Source organism: Somniosus microcephalus, chromosome 3 (genome assembly GCF_052327205.1).
Source record: "Somniosus microcephalus isolate GS21.2 chromosome 3, FLI_Smic_1.0, whole genome shotgun sequence".
Taxonomy (NCBI): domain Eukaryota; kingdom Metazoa; phylum Chordata; class Chondrichthyes; order Squaliformes; family Somniosidae; genus Somniosus; species Somniosus microcephalus.
This window is the reverse complement of record NC_140989.1, coordinates 214,036,091-214,060,306: the sequence shown is the minus strand read 5'-3', so window position 1 is coordinate 214,060,306 and position 24,216 is coordinate 214,036,091. Positions and strand designations below refer to the sequence as shown.

Here is a 24,216-nt window from a genome sequence, read left to right as displayed (position 1 = left end):
ACCTGTTGGTCAAAGGCAAGGGCCAAGTCTCCGCCATCACTGCATCCTGGGTCCCCATGCCTTCCTGACTCTCAGTCACAACCTCCTGTCCCTGACCATTGACAAACTCTGAAGTACTACTTAATCTAAGGGGTGTGACTGCCTCCTGGAACATAGTGTCCAGGTAACTCTCCCCTTCCCTGATGCCCGTGCACTGTAACTTTCTAGAACAATTTGACATCCATACTGTGAAATAAACTGCAGGATGAACAAAACTCCAAATTGACCAGAACCTATTTTATGCAGGTCTAAGACCCAAACCAACTCAGAAACACAATGAAAAAAAACAGGCATGTGGACACGGTCCTCGACTCCCATTCACCTGAAAGAGCCATCCTAGAAACATTGAAGATAGGAGCAGGAGTAGGCCATTCGGCCCCTCGAGCCTGCTCCGCCATTCAATGCGATCATGGCTGATCATCCAAATTCAGTACCCTGTCCCTGCTTTCTCCCCATATCCCTTTAGCCTTAAGAAATATATCCAACTCCTTCTTGAATATATTTAATGAATTGGCCTCTACTGCCTTCTGTGGTAGAGAATTCCACAGGTTCACCACTCTCTGGGTGAAGAAATTCCTCCTCATTTCTGTCCTAAATGGCTTACCCCTTATCCTTAGACTGTGACCCCTGGTTCTGGACTCCCCCGACCATCGGGAACATCCTTCCTGCATCTAGTCTGTCCAGTCCTGTCAGAATTTTATAAGTTTCAATGAGATCCCCTCTCATTCTTCTAAACTCCAGCGAGTACAAGCCCAATCTCTCCTCATACGTCATTCCTGCCATCCCAGGTATCAGCCTGGTGAATCTTCGCTGAACTCCCTCCATGGCAAGAACATCCTTCCTCAGCGAAGGTGACCAAAACTGCACACAATACTCAAGATGTGGTCGCGCCAAGGCCCTGTACAACTGCAGCAAGACATCCTTGTTCCTGTACTCAAACCCTCTCGCTACGAAGGCCAACATACCATTTGCCTTCTTAACCGCCTGCTGCACCTGCATGCTTACCTTCAGCGACTGATGCACAAGGACACCCAGGGCTCATTGCACTTCCCCTTCTCCCAATCTGTTGCCAGATAATAATCTGCCTTCCTGTTTTTGACACCAAAGTGGATAACCTCGCATTTATCCACGTTATATTGCATCTGCCATGCTTCTGCCCAATCACCCAACCTGTCCAAATCATCCTGGAGTTTCTCGGCATCCTCCTCACAGCACACACGCCCACCCAGCTTTGTGTCGTCTGCAAACTTGGAGATATTACATCTAGTTCCCTTGTCTAGATCATTAATATATATTGTGAATAGCTGGGGTCCAAGGACCGATCCCTGCGGTACCCCACTAGTCACTGCCTGCCACTCGGAAAAAGACCCGTTTATTCCAACTCTTTGCTTTCTGTCTGCCAACCAGTTCTCTATCCAAGTCAATACCTTGCCCCCAATCCCATGTGCCTTAACTTTATACGCTAATCTCTTAAGCGGGACCTTATTGAAAGCCCTTAACTTCTCTTGCTGTCTCAGCCAGAATGTGTAGGGTATAAAAAAATTGCTATACAATCACAGTACATGCACTCATGAAAAAAATCCTTTATTTTTCATCAGTATTTTTCTGCTGATCCCAATGTAGTGCCATTACTTTGCATTTGTCCACATCAAATGCCACTGATCACGCATCGTCCACTTCCCAAACTCTCCGGGTCATTCTGCATTTGCTTCGCCTCTTCTCTATTGCTCAACACCCTTCACCCCCCGCCACCACCCCCCCCACCCACAAACACAATTTGGTATCATCTGCAAATTTAAGACTACCGTCTCCAGCTCCAAAACATTTATACATTTAAAACAGCAATTGCCTCATTGTTGATCCCTCAGATGCCCCACTAGTGACACCATGCCACAGCTCCATGCACAACCAATGTTTACATTGTCTGTAAATGTTCTGACAAAAGGTCATCAACCTGAAATGTTAACTGTTTCTCTCCCCACAGATGCTGCCTGACCTGCTGAGTATTTCCAGCTTTTCCTGTTTTTTATTTACATTGTCTGCTTTAGCCAACTTTAACCACTTGCCTCCTATTCAATTCCTTCCTACTATGTGGACTAATAGCTTGTAGCATGGTATTAATGTAGAATTACTAAACAGAATTATTTTTCCATGAAAAGTATATAACTTCCAATTATTAAAGATCAATCCAGTTTAGCTCCAATAGGTTCCCCCTTCCAATGTAATGTTTTCTCTCCATTTTATTTTCAGTTTTATTTTTTATTATGCTGTGACACTGGTATCAGAATCACTTCATAAACTGGTATGCAGATGTTAAATTTTGTACTCAACAGATGGAATAAGCAGGCTTGCTCATCAGCAGAATTACATGAAAACACGTTACCTTCTAAAGATGGTGCTTGGTCTTGGGCTGCATACAGCATCTCTTTGAAAGCCTGTAGTACAAAACATTTCAGAATTAAACACCTGTTATAATTCTAAACAGAAAGATTAAAAGCCAAACTTCAATAAATAAGTCACTATATTTCTTGTGATAGTTTCCCTACTCTTTAGTTCCTTGATAATGAATTATTTGTTTCAGCTACCTCCTTCTTCCATTACCGATATCACAAGCCAATTGAGCCACCGACAGCCTATGCACAGTCTAGTGTATTACTATATCTCACATATCAGAAGTTCCCAGGTTCAATTGCTGGTCTGTGCGGAGTTAGCCGATCTCAGCTAGCTGCTGCAATTGATGTCAATGAAGATCAAAAATCAACCAGGGTTACTGCTCCTGACTGCTATCCTGTGGCCCCTGATGGAAAGTGCAAATACGTCATCGGGTGAGAAGGTTTGCCCACGATGCTCTGCAAGGTCAAACAGCCGGCTGACACTTGTCACCTAAGCTCACATGTGAAGTAAGGTGCTGAAAGGCTGCCAACACCCATGGAATCATATGCATCAAGAGTCTTTGTCTCCAGAAATTACAGGGAGAAAATTAAAAATATATATACCCAAGCAACAATCTGACAGCTGCATTTATACCACCATTCAGAAAACAAAGTAAGACCATTGCTTGGAGGAGGGAGAGGATGAAGTTGTGTGCGAGCAAAGCCAACTTATGATGGATTATGACTAATCTAGAGCAAAAAAATATTTCCTGGTATGAAGATGAGGAGTTTTGTTACTTCAATTTCCAAGGAACTGATATATTCCCAACAAGCATCACAGTACTTATCACCAATATTACAAATATGAAAATGAAATACTATTTTCTCAAAGTTCAGGAAAATAATTGTAGTACTAGAACACAATTGAGGAAAGGGCATGTTGAAAACGGCTTGGTGTTAGTAGTTTTTCACTGCAATACAGGTAGACTACCTTTTATCCGAACTTCCGAAAACCGAAACCCTCTAAAAACCGAAGGTTTTTTAGTTCAGCGTAAGTCGTGCGCACGACATGACCAGAGTGGCGCACGACCCCCCGCGGACCCCCCCCCCGCCGACCCCGACCCCCGCGCGGACCCCCGCGCGGACCCCCGCGCGGACCCCCGCCGACCCCGACCCCCGCCGACCCCCCCGCGGACCCCCGCCGACCCACCCCCAACAAATTTCCCAGTCTTATAAAATACCTTCCGAAATCCGAACTTTTCCGAAAACCGAAACACGGCTGGTCCCGAGGTTTTCGGATAAAGGATAGTCTACCTGTACCAAGTATGTGCTTTAAAAAAAATGAACAGACACATTTTAAAAAAGTCATAAGGCAAAATTTTGATGTGAACCTATGTTCCCAGCCCCACTAAAATCAAGGAACCAGGTGACAGAAGAGGCAGATGGTAAATATAAATTTACCCATTACCTACAAAGAAAATAAGCTAGCAGAATATACATTTTAATATATGGGTTTATTTTTGTGTGCTCTCCTGTTAATGAATCCAATTTACAACATAGATGAGACAGTTTCGTTAACAGGGGGTGGTTCCAAGGATTGACAAGTTATCTGCTTTGCCGTAATTTTGCATTCATCCATATTATGCACCAGCTGCAAAAAAAACCTCATCTTGTGAGGCTGTTGAAAAGCCTTTCAGAATCAATCTCACTTTTCCATACACATCTACAAATTCAGAAATCCTCCTTTCTCCTTCACCTGAATTAGAGCACCTCATTCGTCACTTCTAACTTGGAAAGTTTTAGATGCATATTCAATCCATGCTTTATTGGGTGTTGTAATGTTTTATGGCTATAGGATTTTTCCACTGTCCTGTTTAAAATTAAGTGCCAATTAGAATTTCCTACTGCAGTGTGGTTTACAGTTCACTGCACTCTAAAGAACATTGCTAAACGGTACTTAAAGGCAGCCAGGTACCAAGCTGTTGACCAATTTATAACCATGATGAATCCCTGATGAGGAATTTGTTAAGACGACAGTTTCTGGTTGGAAAAATCAACTGCAAAATTAATTATTTGCAGTTTATTTTTTTGTATATAAATTTAATGCAAGTATGAAGTATTCTGCAGGTTGCAAACTCCACTCAGCTTGCACTGCATTTTAGCTGAACTAGGGGCGTGATTTATTTTATTTAACAGCATGAAACAACAGTTTGTGGTGCCAGAACATTAACTGTGAAATGAGAAAAGGCTATTTAATTGTTTCATTGTTTTAGCGTGCTATTGTTTTAAAAATATGGCTAAGTGGCTGCTCCTTCATTAAGTTTCAAAATGGAAGACAGGAAACAATGCATCTGTGATAAACAAGCAATGTTGTTGGGCAGAATATTAGTTAAGATAATGAGCCTTTGTACTGTACTAGGTGCAATTTTAGATTGTACAGTACCTAAATAAGCTTTTAGCATGGACTCGAGACCCCGACAATGTGGGTTGAACCACTCAGTGGCATTCCATTCAATCATTCTCACGTATTGCCCCTGATAACGAGTAATTGGCAACACTGTATTGAAAAGATATTGGCCAGATTTTGCATTAAAAATAATGGTGAGGCTTTCAGCGCTCATAGTTTTTAAATAGTAAATCGGACAGCACATGCGCAGTTAAACACGGAAATCAGGAAGTTGCTGTCGGAGTTGCACTTCTCCACCAGAAGCTTCGCTATCACAGTATCTCACAAAGAAGCTTGACATTCAAATATATGGAAGGGCATGGAGTTGGGGTACTTAAGTGATAGATACCCACTAAACATAACAGAAAAATTTGGGCTTATCCATTCAAGTGTAAGTGAATTTGTAACAACGTGATCAGTCTTAATTACTGCCAAACAACCTCTCTGACCTTATCTTAACTTTTAGAAGTGTGAAGTCACATAGAAACATAGAAGATAGGAGCAGGAGTGGGCCATTCAGCCCCTCGAGCCTGCTCCGCCATTCAATGCGATCATGGCTGATCATCCAAATTCAGTACCCGGTCCCTGCTTTCTCCCCATACCCCTTGATCCCTTCAGCCTTAAGAAATATATCCAACTCCTTCTTGAATATATTTAATGTATTGGCCTCTACTGCCTTCTGTGGTAGAGAATTCCACAGGTTCACCACTCTCTGGGTGAAGAAATTCCTAATTTCTGTCCTAAAAGGCTTACCCCTTATCCTTAGACTGTGACCCCTGGTTCTGGACTCCCCGACCATCGGGAACATCCTCCCTGCATCTAGTCTGTCCAGTCCTGTCAGAATTTTATAAGTTTCAATGAGATCCTCTCTCATTCTTCTAAACTCCAGCGAGTACAAGCCCAATCGTCCCAATCTCTCCTCATACGTCATTCCTGCCATCCCAGGTATCAGCCTGGTGAATCTTCACTGCACTCCCTCCATGGCAAGAATATCCTTCCTCAGATAAGGCGACCAAAACTGCACACAATACTCAAGATGTGGTCTCACCAAGGCCCTGTACAACTGCAGCAAGACATCCTTGTTCCTGTACTCAAACCCTCTCGCTACGAAGGCCAACATACCATTTGCCTTCTTAACCGCCTGCTGCACCTGCATGCTTACCTTCAGCGACTGGTGCACAAGGACACCCAGGTCTCGTTGCATTTCCCCTTCTCCCAATCTATTGCCATTCAGATAATTTCAATTTCAATTTTATTTGTTACATAACCAAATAAATACAACAAGTGAAATCCAGTCAGTGAAATGCTTTTTTCTCAGCGAGCCGAGTGCACCAAGCAGCAAAGGACACTTAGCTGCCTGGTACGCACAGAGCCCACAAGGACGGCAGCCATCTTCATCGGCGCCATCACAATAGGGTCCGCTCTCGCCTCGCTCCGCCTTTCCCGCACTCTGCCTTCCTGTTTTTGCCACCAAAGTGGATAACCTCACATTTATCCACGTTATATTGCATCTGCCATGCTTCTGCCCAATCACCCAACCTGTCCAAATCATCCTGGAGTTTCTCGGCATCCTCCTCACAGCACACACGCCCACCCAGCTTTGTGTCGTCTGCAAATTTGGAGATATTACATCTAGTTCCCTCGTCTAGATCATTAATATATATTGTGAATAGCTGGGGTCCAAGGTCTGATCCCTGCGGTACCCCACTAGTCACTGCCTGCCACTCGGAAAAAGAGCCGTTTATTCCAACTCTTTGCTTTCTATCTGCCAACCAGTTCTCTATCCAAGTCAATACCTTGCCCCCAATCCCATGTGCCTTAACTTTACACGCTAATCTCTTATGTGGGATCTTATCGAAAGCCTTCTGAAAGTCCAAATACACCACATCCACTGGTTCTCCCTTATCTATTTTACTGGTTACATCCTCAAAAAATTCCAGTAGATTAGTCAAGCACGATTTACCTTTTGTAAACCCAGTTGACTTTGTCCGATCCTGTCACTGTTTTCCAAGTGCGCTATTACATCTTTTATAATGGACTCTTTTCCCCACTACCGATGGCATTTCCCCCACTACTGATGTCAGGCTTGTAATTCCCCGTTTTCTCTCTACCACCTTTTTTGAATAGTGGGATAACATTAGCTAGTCTCATTCCTTCAGATTTTAATTATTGTTGAAGATTTAAAAAAATAAAGAATTTGAAATGAAATTTTTAAAAACTTTTTCTTTGCCTCTTTTATCCCTTTCTCCCAATCCCATCTTTCTTTCACTCTCTTCGCTTTCTGTACATGATTTCGAATTGAATTAACTATTCTAACTTACACTTCCTCGTTCACACACTGCGTGGCTCAGTAAGGATTCTTCAATCTGATTGGTTAAGGAGATGCACTGTTGCTTGCTCTGTTCACACAGGTCCCAGATCCCCTGTAGAGTGCTATGTTTTACATAGAATATACAGCACAGAAACAGGCCATTCAGCCCAACCAGTCCATGCTGGCATTTATACTCCGCCCGAGCCTCCTCTCATCCTTCCTCACCTAACTCTATCCGCATAACCCTTTATTCCCTTCTCGCTCACATGCTTATCTAGCTTCTCCTTAAATGCATCTATGCGATTCGCCTCAATTACTCCCTGTGGTGGCAAGTTCCACATTCTCACCATTATCTGGGTAAAGAAGTTTGTTCTGAATTCCTATTTGATTTCTTAGTGACTATCTTATATTGATGGCCTCTAGTTTTGCTTTTCCCCACAAGTGGAAACACTCTCTCTGTGACTACTCTAGCAAAACCCTTCATAATTTTAAAGACCTCTATTAGGTCATCCCTCAGCCTTCTCCTGTTTATCCTGGTATAACCTCAGAGTTCTGGTATCATCCTTATAAATCTTTTTTGCATCCTCTGCAGTGCCTCTATATCATTTTTATAATATGGCGACTAGAACTGTACCAAGTGTGGTCTAACCAAGGTTCAATACAAGTTTAGCATGACTTCTCTACTTTTCAATTCTATCCCTCTAGAAATAAATCCTGGCGCTTGATTTGCTTTTGTTGCGGACTTATTAATCAGTGTCGCTACTTTTAGTGGTTTGTGTATCTGTACTCCCAAATCCCTTTGCTCCTCCAACCCATTTAGATTCGGGGGGGGGGGGGGGGAACCAAAAGTTTGATTAAAGAGGTAGGTTTTGAGGCGGTTTTTGAAGGAGAGGAGAAAGACAAAAAGGCATATGTGGTAGGAAGAGCATTCCAAAGTGTGGGGATAAGATAGCTGAAGGCTTTACTATCAAAGGTGGAGTACAGAGGGAAGAGTGAGATGCAAAGAAAGCCAGAGTTGGAAGAGAGGAACACAGGCTGCAGAGATAGAGAGGATTGAGGCTACAGAGGGATTTGTAGATGAAGACAAGGACCTTGAAATCAATGTGCTGCGCGGACAAAGAGCCAATGAAGGTTGGAAGGGGTGTTCGAGGAGCTGAACTTATTTCAGGATAGAATGCAGGCAGTGGAGCTTTGGACGAATTGCAATTTGTCAAGCGTAAAACCTGGGAGAAAGCTGGCGGGATTGAGTGCGCATGTGACAAAGCCATGGATAGGAGAGTAAGTGGGAGCGAGCTGGGACAGAGACAGGTGACATCAAGGAGCTCTCAAGAACACTCCCAAGCTAGCCACTAGGAAATGCACAAGAATGAGAGATTATTTTCTCAATTTTTCCACTCTGTGGGATCCCTCCCTGGTGTGGGTTGCCTCCACTCAGCACCTCCCTCTCTTCCTCCTACCAAAGGACTGGCTAAGAGCAGGATTTCACTGTGAAAAATAGCAGCAGGTATGAGTCCAATCTGCATCTTTCCATTCAAATATACCAATTCACTGTACCAAAAGTCAATGTGAAAATATATGCCATTTTTAAAATTATACAACTACACTGTGCATGTATTTTTAGAAATTAAGTTTCTGAAAGATTTTTTCACCATTTGTCTCCTTCTACTCTCCTGAAGGCATTGACTCTTACTGGGGTTCAGCTCCATGGGTCAGGCAGATCACAAGTACAGCGCTTAATGGACCATTCTTTGCGGGTTGCTGGATAGGGGATCAGGAGCAGGAATCTCAGCTGTCCCTAGCTTTCTTCCCTCGCTCGGGGAAGCCGATTGTAGTATCCCAACTGAGGTCCCAGCCGAGATCAGTTACTTCAGCATAGAACAGCATTCAAAGCTGTGACCCTCTGGTCTAAGTGGCTCAGCAGGGAAGGTTTCCTCTGTGTGCTAGGTGTAGCTAACTCATAAATGCATTCTTTACAAACAAGTTTATGATTTTGCTTCACCTAGCACACAGAGAAAATCTACCACCCAGGTAACACTTCAACTACTAGGCCACTGGGAAGCCTCTGAAACAGTGGCCATCCTGCACTAAAGTTAAAGGTGAGATTAGAATACTTATCTTTATTCAAATACAGGAAACTTTGGTTTATCCGGAGGTTAACTGTCCGGAATGCTCGAGCCACCGGCAAAAATCAGGAGCCGTTTCATTAGGTTTTTTTTTTCGTTGCTTTTTTTCCCCACCAGTCAGGCTCTGCAAGGTCTCGCTGAAGCTGTTGCTAAGCTAAGGGGCAGCACGGTGGCATAGTGGTTAGCACTGTTGCCTCACAGCGCCAGGGACCCGGGTTCAAATCCGGCCTCGGGTGACTGACTGTGTGGACTTTGCACATTCTCCCTGTGTTTGCGTGGGTTTTCTCCGGGTGCTCCTGTTTCCTCCCACAGTCCAAAGATGTGCGGGTTAGGTTGATTGGCCATGATTAAAATTGACCCTTAGTGTTAGGGGGGATTAAATACGTGGGGTTACGGGGATAGGGCTTGGGTGGGATGGCTGTCGGTGTAGGGACCGGGTGCTAGGGTTTGGATGATCAGCCATGATCTCGTTGAATGGCGGAGCAGGCTCGAAGGGCCAAATGGCCTACTCCTGCTCCTATCTTCTATGTTTCTATGTTTCTACAGAGACGCTTGCAAAGTACGGCCGACTGTTTAGAAGCTGTTGCTAAGCAACAGGGTTTGTTGCCAGATACGGAGCTCAAAATCTCCGTATGTTTCAACATTAGCGCTGGTTTGTCCGGCAGTTTTGATGGGACGGCAACAGCTCGGTCCCGTCGGTACCAGATAGCACAAAGTTTCCTGTACTGTGAATTAAGAAGCTTCTCATGGTCTTAGATATTTCTCTGATTTCACATTATCATAGCGTCAGAACACAAAATATCACTTTTACAGACTCTTGTATATTGGAATATAAGCTACCAATGCTTTAAAAAGGCTTTAAAAATAGCTCCCCAGGGAAGTCAACAGTGCAGATTTAGCAGTTGGTTTAAACAGGCAATTTACAATCAGTCACTGGTGAAAATACAAGGCTGGCAAATCATGTAAACAGAAGCTGTGTTTGTATTAAGCAGACAAGTTCAAACACCATCACAATCACTGTTTATGTTATATACGCTAAACCTAACACGTCGATATTTACCACTAATTCACATCTGGCTGCTTCAAGCCAGTGGCATGATCCAATCCCAAATTTAAGACAGCTTCACAGTATAAAAATGTATAAACCTGTCTGCTGCTGGCGGTTTATAATGACAGGGTCACTGGTTTACATTGACTAAAAAAAGTAAAATTTTATTTTCATTACAATAAACGGAGATTTTTCACTGATGTTTTGGAGAACATACTACTTGCTGGTCACTTTTTCTGTGATTATTATAGTTATACAGCCTCCGATGCAGAGTTTATGGATCCCTGCTGCTGATTCATGAGTGCAACAGATGCATGTAGTAAACATGTAGAACTTGAGCATTATTTACTTGTCTCCATGGATAGCTTATATTCAACTGATGCATTTTATTCATGTTGAAAACTTTACTACTTGGCATGCAAAACCCCATTTCCATGTGTGCATGGGTAAAAGTAGCCATGGTGTGGAGATGTCGGTGTTGGACTGGGGTGGACAAATGTAAGAAGTCACACAACACCAGGTTATAGTCCAACAGCTTTATTTGAAATCACAAGCTTTCGGAGCGCTGCTCCTTCGTCAGGTGAAGTGGAGAGATGCATAAAGACACGGCTTATATAGTCAGAGAATAATGTCAGATGATTACAGGTAATCTTTCTAACTGCCATTTATCACACCTCGGCAGAGAGATAGTCACAGCAATCAAAGGTGTGAATGGTGTCCAAACAGGTTAGTCAGGAAAACATTACATCAAAGAATAATGAGGTGGGGTCACAAGGGGTCAAATGTTGCAGATGCTGGGGTCTGTATGAAAAACAAAAAAGACAAAAAAAATTTTTGCTGGAAATCACAGCAGGTCCGGCCGCATCTGTGTAGAGAGAACAAGCCAACGACGACTCGAGTTGGGGTGACCCTACGTCAGGTGGGGTTACATGTAGCGTGACATGAACCCAAGATCCCGGTTGAGGCCGTCCTCATGAGTGCGGAACTTGGCTATCAGTTTCTGCTCTACGATTTTGCATTGTTGTGTGTCTCGAAGGCCGCCTTGGAGAATGCTTACCCGAAGATCGGAGGCTGAATGTCCTTGACTGCTGAAGTGTTCCCCGACTGGGAGGGAACACTCCTGCCTGGTGATTGTTGCGCGGTGTCCGTTCATCCGTTGTCGCAGTGTCTGCATGGTCTCGTCGATGTACCATGCTCCGGGGCATCCTTTCCTGCAACGTATGAGGTAGACAACGTTGGCCGAGTCACGAGTATGTACCATGTACCTGGTGGGTGGTGTCCTCATGTGTGATGATGATCTGGCATGTCTTGCAGAGGTTGCCGTGACAGGGTTGTGTGGTGTCGTGGTCGCTGTTCTCCTGAAAGCTGGGTAATTTGCTGTGAACGATGGTCTGTTTGAGGTTAGGCGGCTGTTTGAAGGCGAGTAGTGGAGGCATGGGGATGGCCTTAGCGAGGTGTTCGTCGTCATCGATGACATGTTGAAGGCTGCGAAGAACATGGCGTAGTTTCTCCGCTCCGGGGAAGTACTGGATGACAAAGGGTCCTCTGTTGGTTGTGTCCCGTGTTTGTCTTCTGAGGAGGTCTATGCGATTTTTTGCTGTGGCCCGTCGATCAACGAGTCGAGCATCATATCCCGTTCTTACGAGGGCGTCTTTCAGCGTCTGTAGGTGTCCATCGCGTTCCTCCTCGTCTGAGCAGATCCTGTGTATTCGCAGGGCTTGTCCATAGGGGATGGCTTCTTTAACGTGGTTAGGGTGGAAGCTGGAGAAGTGGAGCATCCTGAGGTTGTCCGTGGGCTTGCGGTAGAGTGAAGTGCTGAGGTGTCCGTCTTTGATGGAGATTCGTGTGTCCAAGAATGAAACCGATTCCGAGTAGTAGTCCATGGTGAGTTTGATGGTGGGATGAAACTTGTTGATGTTATCGTGTAGTCTTTTCAGTGATTCTTCACCGTGGGTCCATAGGAAGAAATACTCATGTGACTCGGCCAACGTTGTCTACCTCATACGTTGCAGGAAAGGATGCCCCGGAGCATGGTACATCGGCGAGACCATGCAGACACTGCGACAATGGATGAACGGACACCGCGCAACAATCGCCAGGCAGGAGTGTTCCCTCCCAGTCGGGGAACACTTCAGCAGTCAAGGACATTCAGCCTCCGATCTTCGGGTAAGCATTCTCCAAGGCGGTCTTCGAGACACACAACGACGCAAAATCGTAGAGCAGAAACTGATAGCCAAGTTCCGCACTCATGAGGACGGCCTCAACCGGGATCTTGGGTTCATGTCACGCTACATGTAACCCCACCTGACGTAGGGTCACCCAGACTCGAGTCGTCGTTGGCTTGTTCTCTCTACACAGATGCGGCCGGACCTGCTGTGATTTCCAGCAAAAAAAATGTTTTTCATACAGACCCCAGCATCTGCAACATTTGACCCCTTGTGACCCCACCTCATTGTTCTTTGATGTAATGTTTTCCTGACTGACCTGTCTGGACACCATTCACACCTTTGATTGCTGTGACTATCTCTCTGCCGAGGTGTGATAAATGGCAGTTAGAAAGATTACCTGTAATCATCTGGCATTATTCTCTGACTATATAAGCTGTGTCTTTATGCATCTCTCCACTTCACCTGACGAAGGAGCAGCGCTCCGAAAGCTTGTGATTTCAAATAAAACTGTTGGACTATAACCTGGTGTTGTGTGACTTCTTACATGGGTAAAAGTACACAACAGAAATTAGGAGTTACAGGGCAGATTGGGTGGTGTATGGGTCAGACTTTCAGGTGTGCTCACATAAAACTAGGTTTGTGCTACAAAGCACCATGGACCACCAATGCAGTATTTGATGATACAGAATGCTAATGTATTTTTAAAAGACTATTTGTATTCATTCCTGCACAATATCACTTCAGCCAGCTCTTTTAACCAGGTGTGGAAGATTCGGCAAACTAGTCACAATTTCAAATGAACCAGGTACAAAAAAATACACCATTTGAAGCATTTTACATCCACTTATATTGTAACTTCAAAACAAATTTTAAGAAATGCAGTTCCTATGGGATCATTAATGACAGTTGACCCCACTACAATAAGAGCATTCAATATGAGCATGGACTCCATCATACGATTAAGCACCTCAATGTACTCCATTCATTGCTCTCAATCCACTTTTGTTTTAGGTTTCAACTTCACCTATTTTCTCCCTTTATCAGATCTCTCTCGCATCGTGCAACATTACTCCAGAGGCCAGCTGACCTGGTTCTACCAACGCCTTCTTCCGCACCTTCCCATTACAATTGGAAACTGATAGTAAAGGGAAATCATGAGAAGACAACCCACTTACGACCACTCCGTGGCACAGTATGCTGCAGTACCAGTGTGCCAGACCACCACTGGTTTATTGCGCGCATTTAAGGTGTGGTAACCTTTTAATCTCCAACCCTCATTACCTCTGTTCAACAGGATAGGTGCCTCCTTAGCCACCGGCAACCCCATCATGGCCAGCCACTAGGAGGGACACATGGCTTGATGCAAACTTCCACACAATTTCTCTCCCCTACAGGAAGGCACCTGATCTCTACTCAGCACTTTCCTGCACCAGCATAAGTAACATTGGAAACTTAGGAAGGAGTAGAAAATCAAACCCACATTCATCCACCCATCCCTCAGCTATGCACGCTGATTTTTCAACACACCACAGTTATGTATCCTCTCTTTATAACCTTCTGTAATTATCTCTTCTCTTCCTCCCCCCCGCCCCCCATACCCTTAATTTCCTCCATGCTCTCCTGAAGGCACTGACTGTGGTGAAATACAGTTCCACAGTTGTCAGAACCCTTTAATATTTCAGCCAAGTGGTCATTCTTCATGTGTAAGCCTAGACAATGAATGTCTGTGGGCTATTAAACCATGGAAGGCACCATAGGGAGCCTGATCTTGTCCTGACCCGACATCCACACACATGTACTTTCCAACATGATAGAAATCAGCAGCGGGATGGTTCAATTACTTTCTCCTCTCTTTAATCAAGGGATTCGGCGGCCAGTTGTAGGATCACAACTGTTGCTTCAGCTGAGATCAGCTTAATCAGCATACTCCAAGAACTAAACTTAGGACCTTCTGGTCTGTATGGCTTAGTGCTACACTGGACAGTGCCTTCACTCACTAGGTCATTGGAGGACCCAACACAGTTCCTATTGATATAATATCTGATTTTCTTCAAAGTATCCAGTGCTTTTTACCCATTAGGCCATACTTCCTTTAAAAACGTATGTTCTTTGATCTCCATCTTTCTTGGTTGGCAACAAAATAATTTAATTCGCTCTCCTTGTACTGAATAAACTGCCTGTACTGTACTAAGCTGTTGACCCATGTACAAACCAATACCATTGTCTCGCCACAGTGACGCTGGCCCTATTCTACTGATAGCATTTTAATACTCTCTGCTGTATATACAACACAATGTTATACTGTACCCAACACCTCGCTTCATACTGAATAAACTGTTTGTTAGGCAGTCTCTCACACTAAGTAGCATTCTACCAAGATCATAAATGTACTGCTTCATTACGGTCTTGCTCACTATCTATCCCATTCACAATGTTTTAAAGCATCTCACTTATAATGAACAGCAATACACAAGATGCAATCTGTTACAGAGCTCAAATCTCTTGAGCCTTTGAACCCAAATTCAAAAACTCTACAATGCTTCACTGATCATCTCCAATTGGTACTGTTAACACTCTCTTTCATGATAACTTCTGGTCAAATTATTTGATGCAATGGAAGAAATTATTTGGGACCATCCAAAATAAATGATCTTGTTTTTGCTATTCTGTATTTAGTTGGTCATTTTAGAACATAAGAATTAGCAGGAGTAGGCCATATGGCCCTTTGAGCCTGCTCTGCCATTCAATAAGGTCATGGCTGATCTTCAACCTCAACTCACTTTCCCGCCCGATCCCCATGAGTTCAACAATCTATCGATCTCGGCCTTGAATATACTCAACAACTCCGCATCCACAGCCTTCTGGGGTAAAGAATTCCAAAGATTCACAACCCTCTGAGCCAAGAAATTCCTCCTCATCTCAGTCTTAAATGGCCAACCCCTTATCCTGAGACTATGCCCCCTAGTTCTAGACACTCCAGCCAGGGGAAACAACCTCTCAGCATCTACCCTGTCAATCCCAATTTCTGCGACTTGTGTTAAATGTTTTGTTACGTTTCATTAATCAGTGGAAAGTCTAAACCATCGAGCAAAAATAAAAGGGGAAATTCTAAGAAAGATCTTGAGGGAGATGAAGAAACTGAGGACTGGGTGCAGTGGGGTGGCAATATGGAAACCAGTGCTTAACTGAAGGGCAGGTATATGGTGGTATGTGAAGTAACTGAAATACACTTATGGTAGCCCGTTAAATAGGTGAGACAAATAAACGTTCGTCTCCGAAACCACACACGGCATAATTTCCTATCTCATACATATAGTTTTATCATTACCAGATTAAAACTCTCCATCCCAGTAAAGGAGAATGTAAACAACTCACTCAATAACACGGATGCTTCTCACACGTCATACCTTTATTGAATTACTGAATGTGCAGACTACTGTCTCTCTTACTTTTTTTGATAAGCCAGGTGTCTAAAGCATAGAAACCAGTCACCACGCTCGAGTCTCTAAACCAAGCTATTGAAAATTCATACTGGTAGAGCTCTGTTTGACCAATAAGGATGCACAAGCACTGTGCGTTAGAAAAGTACCTTGCTCGCCCAAGTCCAGAGAGCTGAGGTGCCAGTTGGTAACAACCCAAGGCTTAGGCATCCCCAAGTGTGCACAGTGGTATTGCTGGAGTTTAACCAGCTAAACTGTGCAACTTACCAGCTCAGAGCACAGGGCAAGGATCCCACTAAGGATCACCATCTCTGCCAGGGCACCGATTCGCAGGATTTTCAGAACAGAGTGGGAAGAATCCGTTAAGTCATCATCAAAAAATGTACCGATATCCTCCAGGGTCCTATATCACAAAGTGCGACAACTGATGTCCCAGGCACCGGCAAGAAATCAAAGATGCCATGGCAGTGATAAAAATGATTGTCTTTATTTCTAAAATTCACTGACCTTCCTATAACAGAAATAATAGAAACTGGCCATCAGTGTGATTATTCCAGGCAGTAGTCCAATTTCAGTATTCAGCTAAAGAACCCACAAGAGCCAAGCTCACAGAATTGCTGACATCATCTGTACTCTTCGGTTGTGCAATACATAAGTAGTGATCATAACATCCCTAAACACTCATTTCCAAGTTCCTGCTGCATTACTAAGGCATCTTCCTCTCTATAATTATACAGATACAGGGTTTCCTTTTGTGTAAACCACTACTGTCTGCAGTCAAAAACCTTGCATAATTATTTCTTATCTGCGCTCCTCTAATTCTGCCCTCTTGAGCATCCCTGATTATAATCGCTCAACCATTGGTGGCCGTGCCTTCTGTTGCCTAGGCCCTGAGCTCTGGAATTCCCTGCCTAAAACCTCTCCGCCTCGCTACCTCTTTTTCCTCCTTTAAGACACTTCTTAAAATCTACCTCTTTGACCAAGCTTTTGGTCACCTGCCCTAATTTATCCTTATGTGGCTCGGTGTCAAATTTTTTGTCTTAAAATACTCCTGTGCAGCATCTTGGGACGTTTTACTACGTTAAAGGCGCTATATAAATACAAGTTGTTGTTGTTACTCAAATATGTATTTTTTTATCATATTCAGTTCCCAGATCAGACTTAAAGTACTTCCAAATATCTGGAATAGTACGGAATACTATAATGCATATAGTAACAACTTCCATTAACAAGTGCATTCAATGTAAAGACATCCAAAAGCACTTCACAGATAGAGGTAAGAAAATTGGAGGCGATGCCAGGAAGAGAGAGGTTTTGAGAGGTGGCAAAAGCGTGGTCAAAGAGATGAGTTTTGAGATCTGTAAACGGAGCAGAGTAAGGTAGATGGGTTTATGGAGGGAATTCCAGAGTTTAGGACCTGGATAGGTGACGGCTTTGTCACCATTGGTGGGATGAAAGGAGGGGATACACAAAAAGCCAGAGTCACAGGAACAGAGCTCATTGGGGGATGTAGAGCTGGAGGAGATTGGAGAGATTCAAGGATGAGGACGCGAGTAAATATAGCAAGCGTGATGGTCAAACAGAATGTAGTGTAGGTCAGCATGCGTGCAGTAGAGTCTTGCACAAGTTGAAGGGAGGGAGGCCAGCAAGGAGAATCTTGGAGTAATCAAGCCTCGAGGTGATACATGCCTTCATGTTTCAACAACAAAGACGCAAGGGTGGAGGCAGACAACATTGCAGAGTTGGAAGCAAGCTTTCTTTATAGTGAAGGGTATATGAGGGTCTAAAGCTACGCTCAGAGTTGAACAGGACCTGGCAAGATTGCAAATGATCTGGCTCAGCCCAGGACAGTGGCCAGGGAGGAGGGGAAGGAATTAGCAGCAAGGACACAGAGTTTGTGGTGGTGGCCGAAGATGATGGTTACGGTTTTTCTGAGAACCATTCTCACAAACCTACTATACAGTAACTCCATGTGCTTATTGTTTTTTAAATACTGCCGTGTAACATTCCAGACCTAACAGATGATGAATTCCAGCCTACAGATATGCAGTTGAGGGCCCAAATGAGGGAGGAGACAGCACTGACCATCCAAAGCCAAATTATGAGAAACACTGTTATATACTATAGGAAACATTACTAGCTTCAGTTATCCTACTACAACAACAACTTGTATTTATATAGCTCCTTTAATGTAGTAAAACGTCCCAAGCGCTTTACTGGAGCATTAGCACACAAAATTTGACACCAAGCCACATAAGGAGATATTAGGGCAGATGACCAAAAGCTTGGTCATAGAGGTAGGTTTTAAGGAGCGTCTTAAAAGGAGGAAAGAGAGGTAGAGAGGCGGAGAGATTCAGGGAGAGAATTTCAGAGCTCAGGGCCTCAGCAGCTGAAGGCATGGCTGCCAATGGTGCAGCGATTAAAATCAGGGATGCTCAAGAGGCCAGAAATGGAAGAGCGCAGATATCTCAGAGGGTTGTAGGGCTGGAGGAGAGTACAAAGATAGGGAGGGGCAAGGCCATGGAGAAATTTAAAAACAAGAATGAGAATTTTAAAATAGAGGAGTTTCTTAACCGGGAGCCAATGTAGGTCAGCGAGCACTGGGGTGTTGGGTGAACGGGACTTTGTGCGAGTTCAGACATGAGCAGCAGAGTTTTGGGTGACCTCAAGTTTACAGAGGGTAGAATGTGGGAGGCCAGCCAGGAGTGCGTTGGAACTGTGAAGTCTAGCGGTAACAAAGGCATGGATGAGGGTTTCAGCAGCAGGTGAGCTGAGAGAGGGCCGGAGTCAGGCGAAGTTACAGAGGTGGAAATAGGCAGTCTTAGTGATGGCCCGGATTTGTGGTCGGAAGCCCATCTCGGGGTCACATGTGACACAAAGGTTGCAAACAGTCTGGTTCAGCCTCAGACAGTTGCCAGGGAGAGGGATGGAGTCGATGGCTCGGGAATGGAGTTTGTGGAGGGGACCAAAGACAATGGCTTCGGTCTTCCCAATATTTAGTTGGAGGAAATTTCTGCTCATCCAGTACTGGATGTTGGATAAACAGTGTGATCATTTAGAGACAGTGGAGGGGTCGAGAGATGTGGTGGTGAGGTAGAGCTGGGTGTCATCAACATACATGTGGAAACTGACACTGTTTTTGGATCAACGATTCATTGTTATTGTTACTTGCTGCACTGTATATTCAAGTAGTGTCATGTTGTCTACTCTATTTCTCATTGATTCTATTTTGTTAAATGTAATATGCAGCTTAATTCACATTAAATAGTGAAATTAATAACACTCTCAATGCGTTGCAAAACTCTTAGTATTCGCAATTATAACGTTACCCTTGAACTGTGCACAATTAGGAAAAGGGGCAATACTAAAACAATTAAAGATTGTTTCCATTGGCATGAGGGTCAGTAACCAGAGGACACAGATTTAAGATAATGGGCAAAAGAACCAGTGGGGAGATGAGAATTCTTTTTACGCAGTGAGTTGTTGTGATCTGGAATGCACTGCCTGAAAGGGTGGTGGAAGCAGATTCAATAGCAACTTTCAAAAGGGAATTAGATATATATTTTTTTAATTTATTAATGGGATGTGGGCGTCGCTGGTAAGGCCAGCATTTACTGCCCATCCCTAGTTGCCCTTGAGAAGGTGGTGGTGAGCCGCCTTCTTGAACCGGTGCAGTCCGTGTGATGAAGGTACTCCCACAGTACCGTTAGCGAAGGAGTTCCAGGATTTTGACCCAGCAACGATGAAGGATCGGCGATATACTTCCAAGTCAGGATGGTGTGCGACTTGGAGGGGAACTTGGAAGTGGTGGTGTTCCCATGTGCCTGCTGCCCTTGTCTCTCTAGGTGGTAGAGGTCGCAGGTTTGGGAGGTGGTGCCGAAGAAGCCTTGGCGAGTTGCTGCAGTGCATCTTGTAGATGGTACACACTGCAGCCACGGTACGCCGGTGGTGGAGGGAGTGAATGTTTAAGGTGGTGGATGGGCTACCGATCAAGCGGGCTGCTTTGTCCTGGATAGTGTTGAGCTTCTTGAGTGTTGTTGGAGCTGCACTCATCCAGGCAAGTGGAGAGTATTCCATCACACTCCTGACTTGTGCCTTGTAGAATGTGGAAAGGCTTTGGGGAGTCAGGAGATGAGACACTCGCCGCAGAATACCCAGCCTCTGGCCTGCTCTGTTGCCACAGTATTTATGTGACTGGTCCAGTCTGGTCAATAGTGACCCCAGGATATTGATGGTGGGGGATTCGGCGATGGTAATGCCGTTGAATGTCAAGTGGCTGTAGTTAGGGGCTCGCTTGTTGGAGATAATCATTGCCTGGAACTTGCGTGGCACGAATGTTACCTGCTACTTACCAGCCCAAGCCTGAATGTCGTCCAAGTCTTGCTGCATGCGGGCATAGACTGCTTCATTATCTGAGGAGTTGCAAATGGCACTGAACATTGTGCAGTAATCAGCGAACATCCCCACTTCTGACCTTATGACAGAGGGAAGGTCATTGCTGAAGCAGCTGAAGATGGCTGGGCCTAGGACACTGCCCTGAGGAACTTCTGCAGCAATATCCTGGGGCAGTGATGATTGACCCCCAACCACCATCCTTTGTGCTAGATAGGGATTTAAACTAAAAAAAAAAGGGGGGGGTCAAGTGAGGGGAAATTTAGAAATCTAAAGAAAAGTCAAGGCAATAGAGCAGTGTAGCGATTTGGGTAAAAATAAGCAGAGTGTGACAGGAAGGGACAGAGAGTTGAATGGTAGCAGTGCAGCAGAGAATAAGGTCAAAGCAGGGAATAATGGTAAAAAATTAAATTAAAAGCTCTTTATCTGAATGCACGAAGCATTCGTAACAAGATAAATGAACTTGTGGGACAAATAGAGATAAATGGGTTTGATCTAATAGCCACTACAGAGACATGGCTGAAGGTGGCCATGGTTAGGAACTAAATGTTCCAGGGTACTTGACGTTTCAAAAAGACAGGCAGAATGGAAAAGGAGGGGGAGTAGCCCTGATAATAAAGGTTGATGTAAGGACAGTAGCGAGAAAGGATCTCGGCTCCGAAGATCAGGGAGTAGAATCAGTATGGGTGAAGATATGGAATAACAAGAGGCAGAAAACACTGGTAGGAGTAGTATATAGGCCCCCTAACAGTAGCTATATCGTTGGACAGAATATTAATCAAGAAATAGGATCTTGCAACAAAGGTAATGCAATAATCTTGGGGGACTTTAATCTTCATATAAACTAGACAAATCAAATTGGCAAAGGTAGTCTGGAGGACGAGTTCATGGAATGCATTCGGGACAGTTTCCTAGGACAATACGTCATGGAACCAACCAGGAAACAGGCTATTTTAGATCTTGTATTGTGTAATGAAACAGGGTTAATTAGCAATCTCATAGTAAAGGATCCTCTAGGGCAAAGTGATCATAATATGATAGAATTTCACGTTAATTTTGAGAGTAACTTGCCTAAGTCCAAAACTAGAGTCTTAAACTTAAATAAAGCTAATTACATAGGTATGAGGGGCGAGTTGGCTAAGGTAGATTGGAAAAATAGATTAAAAGATATGGCTGTAGATAAGCAGTGGTTAGCATTTAAAGAAATATTTCATAATTCTCAACAAAAATACATTCTATTGAGAAACAAAAACTCCACGGGAAAAGTGATCCAACCGTGGCTAACTAAAGAAGTTAAGGATAGCATTAGATTGAAAGAAGAAGCTATAATGTTGCAAAGAATAATACAGGAAACTGGTTTATCCGGAGGTTGTATGGCCGGAAACTTTGCTCTAACGGCAGAAATCAGCAGCCGTTTTAGTTCGTTTTTTTTTCTTCTCCTAGCATTCTGTTAACAGGCAGGCTCTGGAAAGCGTCTTTGGAGCTTCGCAACAGCTTCAGAGATGCTTCAAGGTACGGGCCAAGTGTTTACGAGCTGTTGCTGAGCAACAGTGTTTGTTGTCAAATCAACGCTGACTTTGCATGTCCGGCACTTTTGATAGATCGGCAACACGCCGGTCCCGTCGGTGCCGGATATCAGAACTTTTCCTGTAGCAAGCCTGAGGATTGGGAGAGTTTCAGAAACCAGCAAAAGTTGACCAAAAAACTGATGAAAAGGGAAAAAATAGAAGAGAAAACTAGCAAGAAATATAAAAGCAGATTGTAAGAGTTTCTACAAGTATGTATAAAGGAAAAGAGTAGCAAAATAAACATTTGTCCCTTAGAGGCTGAGACAGAAGAAATTATTATGGGGAATAAGGAAATGGCAGAGACGTTAAACAAATATTTTGTATCTGTCTTCACAGTAGAAGACACAAAAAGCATGCCAAAAATGGTGGGGAACCAAGGGTCGAATGAGAATGAGGAACTTAACTTAATTAATATAAGTAGAGAAAAAGTACGAGAGAAACTAATGGGACTAAAAGATGATAAATCCCCTGGACCTGACGGCCTACATCCTAGGGTTCTAAAAGAGGTGGCTGAAGAGATAGTGGATGCATTGGTTTTGATCTTCCAAAATTCCCTAGATTCTAGAATGGTCCCAGCAGATTGGAAGGTCGCAAATGTAACACCGCTATTCAAGAAAGTAGGGAGAGAAAAAACAGGGAACTACTGCCAGTTAGCCTGACATCAGTCGTCAGGAAAATGCTGGAATCCATTGTTAAGGAAGTGGTATCAGGGCACTTAGAAATCATAACATGATTAGGCAGAGTCAACATGGCTTTATGAAAGGGAAATCGTGTTTGACAAATTTCTTAGAGCTCTTTGAGGATGTAACTAGCAGGGTAGATAAAGGGGAACCAGTGGATGTAGTATATTTGGATTTCCAAAAGGCATTCGATAAGGTGCCACATAAAAGGTTATTACACAAGATTAGGGCTCACAGCGTTGGGGGTAATATAGTAGCATGGATAGAGGATTGGTTAACGGACAAAAAACAGAGAGTAGGGAATAAACTGATCTTTTTCAGGTTCACAGGCTGTAACTAGTGGGGTGCCGCAATGATCAGTGTTGGGGACTCAGCTATTTACAACTATATTAATGACCTTGATGAAGGGACCGAGTGTAATGTATCCAAGTTTGCTGATGATACAAAGCTAGGTGGGACAGTAAACTGTGAGAACACAAAGGGCTGGATTTTCATTGAGGAGGCGTGACTACAACTTTCGGGGTTGTAGTCCCGCCTCCATCGAGTTGTGGCCAACCCACGCGGTTTTCACTTGATTGACCTTGTTGAGCCCGCCCAGCAGGCTCAGCAGGCCAATTAAGGTCCACCCGGCAACAGGTGACGTCACAGACAGACATTTCATCTGTCAAGAGCTTTTGACAGATGAAATATCAGCGTTTCACAAGGATAAAAGCAAAAGATAGGAAGGAGAAAAACAAAAGTGGCAGTCAGAGAAATCAACGGTTTAAATCAAACATGGCCACAGTAAATAATAATTCTAAAAGGTCTAAGAGCGGTAAAAAAACAAGCCTGAAGGCTTTGTGTCTTAATGCGAGGTGCATTCGTAATAAGGTGGATGAATTAGCTGCACAAATAGAGGTAAACGAATATGATTTGATTGGGATTACGGAAACATGGCTCCAGGGTGGCCAAGGCTGGGAACTGAACAACCAGGGGTATTCAATATTCGGGAAAGATAGGCAAAAAGGAAAAGGAGGTGGGGTAGCATTGCTGGTTAAAGAGGGGATTAACACAATTGTAAGGAAGGATATTAGCTCTGATGATGTGGAATCTGTATGGGTAGAACTGAGAAATACCAAGGGGCAGAAAATGTTAGTGGGAGTGGTATATAGACCTCCAAAAAGTAATGCGGAGGTTGGGGATGATATTAAAAGGGAAATTAGAGAAGCGTGCAATAAGGGCACAGCAGTTATCATGGGTGACTTTCATCTACATATAGATTGGGCTAACCAAATTAGTAACAATACTGTGGAGGAGAAATTCCTGGAGTGTATATGGGATGGTTTCCTGGACCAATATGTCATGGAACCAACTGGAGATCAGGCCATCTTAGACTGGGTATTATGTAATGAGAAAGGATTAATTAGCAATCTTGTTGTGCGAGGCCCCTTGGGTCGGAGGGATCATAATATGATAGAATTCTTCATTAAGATGGAAAGTGAAGTAGTTGACTCAGAGACTAGGGTCCTGAATTTAAATAAAGGAAACTACGATGGTATGAGGCACGAGTTGGGTAGGATTGATTGGGGAATGTCACTCAAAGGGTTGACGGTGGATAGGCAATGGCAAACATTCAAAGACCGCATGGAT

General features: G+C 43.9%; 1 protein-coding gene across 2 annotated transcripts in view; it reads right to left on the bottom strand.

The window, feature by feature from the left end:
* LOC147121714 (solute carrier family 53 member 1-like) overlaps positions 1-2,495 on the bottom strand; it is a 332,605-nt gene extending 330,110 nt beyond the window's left edge. For both annotated transcript variants that reach the window (XM_085982159.1, XM_085982160.1), the window contains exon 1: positions 2,423-2,495. In XM_085982159.1, the coding sequence (XP_085838285.1) occupies positions 2,423-2,462 (40 nt within the window). In that variant the 5' untranslated portion in view covers positions 2,463-2,495. The remainder of the gene's footprint in view (positions 1-2,422) is intronic.
* Between the last annotated feature and the right edge of the window lie 21,721 nt (positions 2,496-24,216).